The 6,790-nt window shown below is 53.6% G+C and overlaps 1 protein-coding gene across 1 annotated transcript; it reads left to right on the top strand.

Annotated features, from left to right (window-relative positions):
- Nucleotides 1-1,077: 1,077 nt before the first annotated feature.
- Nucleotides 1,078-2,704, top strand: ANKRD9 (ankyrin repeat domain 9). The gene is made up of 2 exons (XM_074868817.1): nt 1,078-1,185; nt 1,467-2,704. The coding sequence occupies exon 2, from the start codon at nt 1,536-1,538 to the stop codon at nt 2,412-2,414; it is 879 nt and encodes a 292-aa protein (XP_074724918.1). The 5' UTR covers nt 1,078-1,185; nt 1,467-1,535; the 3' UTR covers nt 2,415-2,704.
- The last annotated feature ends 4,086 nt before the right edge of the window (nt 2,705-6,790 follow it).

The raw sequence follows: 6,790 nt of genomic DNA, 5'->3' as shown, positions 1-6,790 counted from the left end.
TCCTCTGTAGCCAAAGCCTGACGGGTGACTCTCAGTGGGAAGGGCTGCAGGCATGTCTCTATCTGGGAGAGAAGCGAGAGCCACGAGTTTCGCAGCAAGCACGTGTGCGCACACACGTGGGAGCCCGCAGCCAGCTGAAGGGTGTGGGCAGGGGCGAGCCGCGGAGACTGGCGTGGGGCAGGCTGGGCCCTGCCAGGGCAGGCAGGGAGGTGTGACACCGCCTGCCCAGGGCACTGCCTGCCTGCAGCCTCCAGGAGCCTGGGTGTCCCAAAGCCCCTGTGCACTTGGTCCCCCTGTGCCCCCAGGACCCCATGTGTCCGGGTCCCTGTGTGCCCCAGACCCCACAGGCTCGGGACCCATGCCCCTGGAACCCAGTGCTCTCTGGACCCCATACCCCCAGGACCCCGTGTGTCCCTGACCCCAAGTACCCTGGACTCCATACCCCCAGGATGTCATGCCCCCTGGGAACCAATGACCCTGGGACCCTATAACCCCTGAATCCCATGTCCCCAGCACCCCGTGACCTTGGGACCCCACACTTGCTGGATCCCACATCCCTGTGGCCTCATGGCCCCTGGACCCCCCACCCCCTGGATCCCACATCCCCATGCCCCCACAGCTCCCATGACCCCACACCCGCTGGTTCCCACATTCTCGTGCCCCCCACACCCGCTGGATCCCACGTCCCCGCGGTCCCCAACCCACACCCCCTGGATCCCACGTCCTCATGTCCCCATGGCCTCGGGACCCCACCTCTGGATCCCACGTCCCCACGCCCCCGCAGCCCCCAGACCCCACACTCCCTGCATCCCACGTCCCCAGGGCCCTGTGACCTCGGGACCCCCCCGGGACCCCCGGACCCCCGGACCCCCGCCCCCGGCAGTCCCCGCCCCGCCCCGCCGGGGCTCCGCGCCCGCAGCCAAGTTTCTTGGAACTTCGCCTCCCGTGACGCACGCGCCGGTGCCGGGCCCCGGCCTCTCGGCGCAGCCAATGGGCGCCCGGGGCCGCCGGGGCCGCGGCCAATCGGCGGCGGCTGGACAGTTCCCGGGTCCTGACCGACCTTCACCGCCCGGGGCGGGGGGGGGGGGGGTGGGGATAAAAGGGCCCCGCGGCGCCGCGCCGCGCTCCCGCTCCCCGCCCCTCCACTGCGGCAGCGGCCGGCGGCACCGCGGGGCTCGGCGAGAGGTGAGCACCGGGCGGCGGCGGGAGGGGGGAACCGCCGGGAGCGGGGCGGCGGGGGAGGCGTTGCCGTGCCCCGGGGACGTGGGTGTCCTGTGCGCTGAGTGGAGGCCGTTCCCTGCACCGGGCTCCGGGGGGGAGGGAGCTCCCCCGCGCCGGGGTGGGGGTGTACCCTGCGCCGCGGTGTTGTCCGGCGCCGCCGCGGCTCGCTGGCGGCGGGAGGGGGAGGCGGGCGCAGCCCGGGGAGCCCCGGCCGCCCGGAGCTGACCGTCCTTCCGCTCCCGCAGGACCGGGCCCGATGCGGCCTCTGTGCGCCGGGGTGGGAGGCAGCCCCCGGCGGAGCCCGGCCGCCCGCCATGCCCTGGAGCGTCCGGTGGGTCGGCGGCCACGGCGCCCAGTCCCAGAAGCAGTGCAAGAAATCCTCCTTCGCCTTCTACCAGGCGGTGAGGGACCTGCTGCCTGTCTGGTTCCTGGAGGACATGCGGACCATGGAGGTTTTCCACTGGGAGGACGGGGGCAAGGTGAGCGTGTACTCGCCCTCGGAGGCCCTGCTCTACGCGCTGGTGCACGACCACCAGCCCTACGCCCGGCACCTGCTGACTAAGTTCCCCCAGAGCGCCCTGGCCGTGCCCAGCCAAAACTTCAGCTGCTGCCAGTCCTCGGCCCCGCACCTGGCCATGGCCGTCCGCTACAACCGGGCCCGCATCCTCTTCCGAATCCTCAAGGCCATCCAAGCCTTCCCGCCGAGCGACAGAGCCGGCCACCTGGACCGCCGGGGCTGCAGCCGCGTGGAGGGCGGCAAGACGGCCTTGCACGTGGCCTGCGAACTGGTGCGGCCCGAGTGCTTGCTGCTGCTGCTCGGGCACGGCGCGTCGCCCTGCTTGCAGGACAGTGCCGGGAATACCCCCCTCGACACCTTGCTGCAGCAGATTTCCCACACGCCGGCAGCTAACATGCGTGCCAAGCTCCTCTGCCTCGACTGCCTCTTCTTCTTCGTGCCTCAGGACCTCCAGTTCTCAATGAAACAGCAACTGTTGGACAACCGGCAGCGGTGGCAGGACCTCCTGGGGGAGAACAGGTTCCAGTGCCTGGTGGGCTTAGCTCCCCCGTCGCTGTTTGTTGGAGCCATGCGTGTCTTGATCAGGACCATTTCACCTGAGCATTTCCCAGAGGCTCTGGATGATCTGCCTCTGCCTCATTTTCTAAAGCCTTTGGACTTGAAACTGGAGAGCTAGAGGGGTGGTATGAGAGCCTCCTGCTCACCTGACAGAAATAGACTGTTGTGCTAAAAATGTATCAGTATATGAAGCTGCTAATGCAGTGGCCAAGTATCTGTTTTAATTAGAACTGTATTTTTTAAAAGAATTGTATCTGGCACTTTACAATATATTTTATTTAAAGATCCTTGTGGTGAGGTGAGGTCCGCACTGCATTTTATAAAAACATTCTATGGCATGTACAAATAAGGGTATGGGGGACAATTTGTAAATACATCTGAATAAACCAGTGGCAGATGTGATCAAAATACAGATTGAGTGACTGAAAACCCTGAAGTGGCATGTCCCTTGGAAAAGCATGCGCAGGGTGGGGGAGTATCTTGTCGTTAGGATTTCCCTATTACATAAGCCTCATGGTCCTGGAACAGGATGACTCCTTTTTTACAGCTCTCCTAATACATCTTGGCAGGGATGCAGGTTTTTTTTAAAGGCACAGATGAAAACTTCCTCATCTTGTACACAAGACCAAAAAGAAGCCAAATACTATTAAAGCTTCCCTAAACAAGGCTGGCAGGCATGTGCATCTGAACAAAATATATTTTAAAATATGCATAAATAACAGTTGGTTTCCTTGCAAAGTTCTCTGTTCCCCTTGGAGAGCCAAGGTGCTTGTTGTCAGGCAGAGGAGAGCAGGAGTACACACACTGCTCTGGCCAAAAATGTTCCTGCCCTGGCAGGAGGCAGCAACGGACCCTGAAGCGCCCTGCGTGGTTGCTGCAGGGTGAGGAGGCTAGCACAGAGCAGGAGGGTGAGTCTCCTTGTTCATGACCTCTGCTATGCCCAGAGGGACTTATGTAGGTATGGCAATGGCCCAGAACCCTAGAGCAGCCTCTTTCAGTGGATTCTGGCCCCTCCAGGGCCAGTCCCCAGCAGGATGTGATGTCTTTGGTTCAGCTGAGCATCTTGGTGTCCACTCTGGGTACCAAAAGAGTAGCTTAGATATCCAGCTTTCCCCCAACCCTCCCGTCTGAGATGCCCCAAGGTACATAAAACATTTTCACAGCTGCTCCAGATCAAAAAGCCCTTTGGGGGTAATGTTCTGCCTCCAACACTTGTGTTGGACACATCAAAGTCCTGAGCAAAGGGTACAGCTTCAGTCCTTTGCTCTGCAACCTTTACTCTACAGCATTGTGGGCAGTCACGCTGCTTACTTCCCTGTAAAACTGGCACTGCCCCTGCCGGCTCTGCAGGGAGGGAGCTGCGCCGGCTCCACCAGCATTGCAACGATAGCAATCTCCTAGGCCACAGCACTGTAGCTTTGCCTCTGTTCTTGGAAGTCGTCAGTGAAACTGCAGGGTTTTGTTTCAGTGCTTAAATTTGTAGCCAGGGAGTCGTTTGCCACTTGAACTATTTCAGCACTGTTGTTCCCTTTGGGGTCATCAAGGAACTGATGCGCTCAGAGATGAGAGGCCATGTTCAAGGCACAAATTTCTTTATTCGTGAATTAATTTTGGTTAGAAAAAAAAAGAAAACCACAGAATGAGGCACTATAAACTCTTCATGCTTCAGCAGAACAGAGTGGTATTTCATCTAAAATAATCTCCATACTGCGTGTACAATAAAAGATAAGCCATACTTCTGAAATTTGAGATGCAACAGAAATAAGATTGCTATTCTTAGACTGATGGCACTGAAAATGTTTCCTAGAAGAGCAAATGTTCCTTTTTCCCAAGAAACCAAGCTGATAGATGCTCAAACTAATTACCATGGGATATTTTAAGTCCCTTGCTGGAAAGCAGAGAACAACTGTAACTGTTCTCTTCAGCTACCTGTTGATAATAAAAATACAGAAATCCAAAGAACTAATCCTTCGCTTAGCCACTTAAAAAAATATTTTAAAATCTATGTTGCTAAACTCTTTATTTGAGTACATGTTCCCCATTGCTTCTGTAATAATAGTATGGAAGCATCTTCCAAAAGAGGTGAGAAGTAAAGCAGTCAGATCTAACTTGCACCTGGAAAAGTGTCTTGAGGTGGGGGAAGAGACAGAGCTGGGCGTGAGAGGAAAGGTTTATCAGCCTTGCTGACAAAGACATAATGAGATTCAGCAGTGGGGAGCTGGGGAGTTGAACTGAGCGCTGGAAGACACTCCTGCTCCCAAGCTGTGAGGGTAATTACACATTGGAACAGCATGACAGGCGGGGCAGGACATCCTACACCTTAAAATGAGCCCGTTAACAACACCAGAATTCAAGGCCAAAGCTGCCCCTGTGATTCCCTACAGCCCCCACAGGCTCTCGGGTAATTCACTTCAGCAGACAGAAAGGGTCCCCTCAATATGTTGTGATGGGTCCAAAGTCAGCTAACTGCTGTGCCCCTCCTGTTATTCTAGGACAGAAGTCAAGCCTATTGCCAAGCCCATGCTGGGATCACGCTGCTGAAGGTCACTGACAGACCTCACTACATGCGGCTCACTGATGTGTCCAAGATGCTTAATCTGGGAGAGGCTGAGAGGAACTGTGGGCAAACTACACTGGTGACTACACAGATCACTCACCCAACTGGGTCCAGGCTTGTTTTTCAAACAGAGTCACAGCATGGAAAAAGGCTGGGGCTTCTCAGCTTTGGAAACAGAAGTCCTTTGTTTATAGACCAAGCAATAGTGGCATCAGCTTTCCTCAGACTGACTTGCCAGCATGTCCCTATCCTCTGCCACCTTTGGAGCACAGCGGAGTGCAGGCTCCACAGCCCATTCAGTTCTCTGTCTCTTGGTGAAGGCTGCCAGCAAAAATGCCAATTAGTGCCATTTGCAACAGCATTGCCAAGCTTAATAAAGCAAACATGGACAGTCGTTAATGTCTCTGCAGAAGAGGACTGCCAGTGCTAGGGTCAGGGAGCTGGCCACAAAGGCGTGGGAAAGAAGACCCAACAAGTCCTAACACCCTGAGAACACGGGGGTAAGGATATATACTTAAAAGCTTCTGTCTTACCTGCACAGGTTAATCTAGTCACACAAGGCAAATTACTCATCTGTAGGAAATGCTTCCAAAAGTATATAAGGCAGTATATAGAGCCAGCACTCCTGAAAAGCTTAGTTACAGCCAGTTCCTCTAAAAACCTACTTTCTATCATGAAACTGTGATGAAATATAATAAATATTTCCCATGTGTTGCTCAAGCACTTCCAAAACAAAATACTCATATACTACCCACCTTTTAGCAAAAAGTGGTTTTATTTGCTATGACAGGTGAAAAAGGCCTGAAACACTTTCATTCAGAAAGCAAGGGGAGAAAGGAAGTACTAGGTTATTTTTATTTTTGACTCTGCAATTGACTCCTCTCTGTAGCTCCCTTAAATATTTCAGGAGTTGCAGAGTTTAATCTGTCTAGAGCTTGCTGAAGGAGCCAAAGTCTATGGTGATTTTGTGTAACTTGTTTAAAAGATGGATTTGGGATCTTTAATGCTCTTCTTTCACCCAAAATATTAGGTAGTTTAAGAATTTAAATTGATGTGAACAAAAAACTAAGTGGTTTAAACAATCTAAAAAAATCCCTTACATTTGTCTCAGTCTTGCTCTCTGACGTACTGTCCTGCCATAAAAGCTGCATCCTTGTTCTTGCCATGGTCACAGCCCCCTATGAGTATTGCCACAGGCAGGCACCTTAAATTTGGCAGAAGATGTGGATATTAAGCACACCTGAAAATCATTCACTTCATGAATATGCATACATATGGAATATCAGGCCTATCATCAGCTTAACACTCAGCACCGCACAAATAGTATCTGCTGCAAATAGGCAAGGGTTTCATACAGTGGGAGAGAAACAGGGCTGTTAACAAACAGGCTCCTCTGTGTGGAAAAGCCTTGCCAACTAAGGCAGGCATAAGTAAAGGAGGAAAGGAAATAGGAAATCACCGAGAGCAAGACCTGCCATGAGAGGAGGCCTTGGCTATAGGTAGGGCTGCAATTACAGGCTGGTTTGAAATGAAGTTGAAAAAAGCAAGGACAAAGATCCAGCACAGAGGCATGGAAAGACAAGAGACTAGAAACAGGCCAGGGTGTCAGGTTTGTTTCCTAATCCCTATTTTCCTAGTCTGGTGTTCAAGTCGTATGGGTTTTTGACTTGCAATATAAAGAATCTATTGACATCAGCAGATCATTGTGCCTTGCATCACCCCATCTTCAGATCAGTGCTCCCAACTAGGCAAACAAGGCACCCATGCCATGTGCTTAATATTTAAACAGCACTGTAAATCCTTGCAAACCAACTTTCATAACACCTATGTTAACAGCAGTACTTCCATCACTGCTTGGTGTCAGCAGCTGTCTGAGGTTAGATCACCATTAATTCCCAGCCTGGCTTCAGTGGTCTCGCTTCCACCTACAACGTGTA

This window comes from Strix uralensis, chromosome 4 (genome assembly GCF_047716275.1).
Source record: "Strix uralensis isolate ZFMK-TIS-50842 chromosome 4, bStrUra1, whole genome shotgun sequence".
In the NCBI taxonomy this organism is placed as follows: domain Eukaryota; kingdom Metazoa; phylum Chordata; class Aves; order Strigiformes; family Strigidae; genus Strix; species Strix uralensis.
Note: the sequence above shows the minus strand (reverse complement) of the source record. Positions and strands in the feature narration are given on the sequence as shown.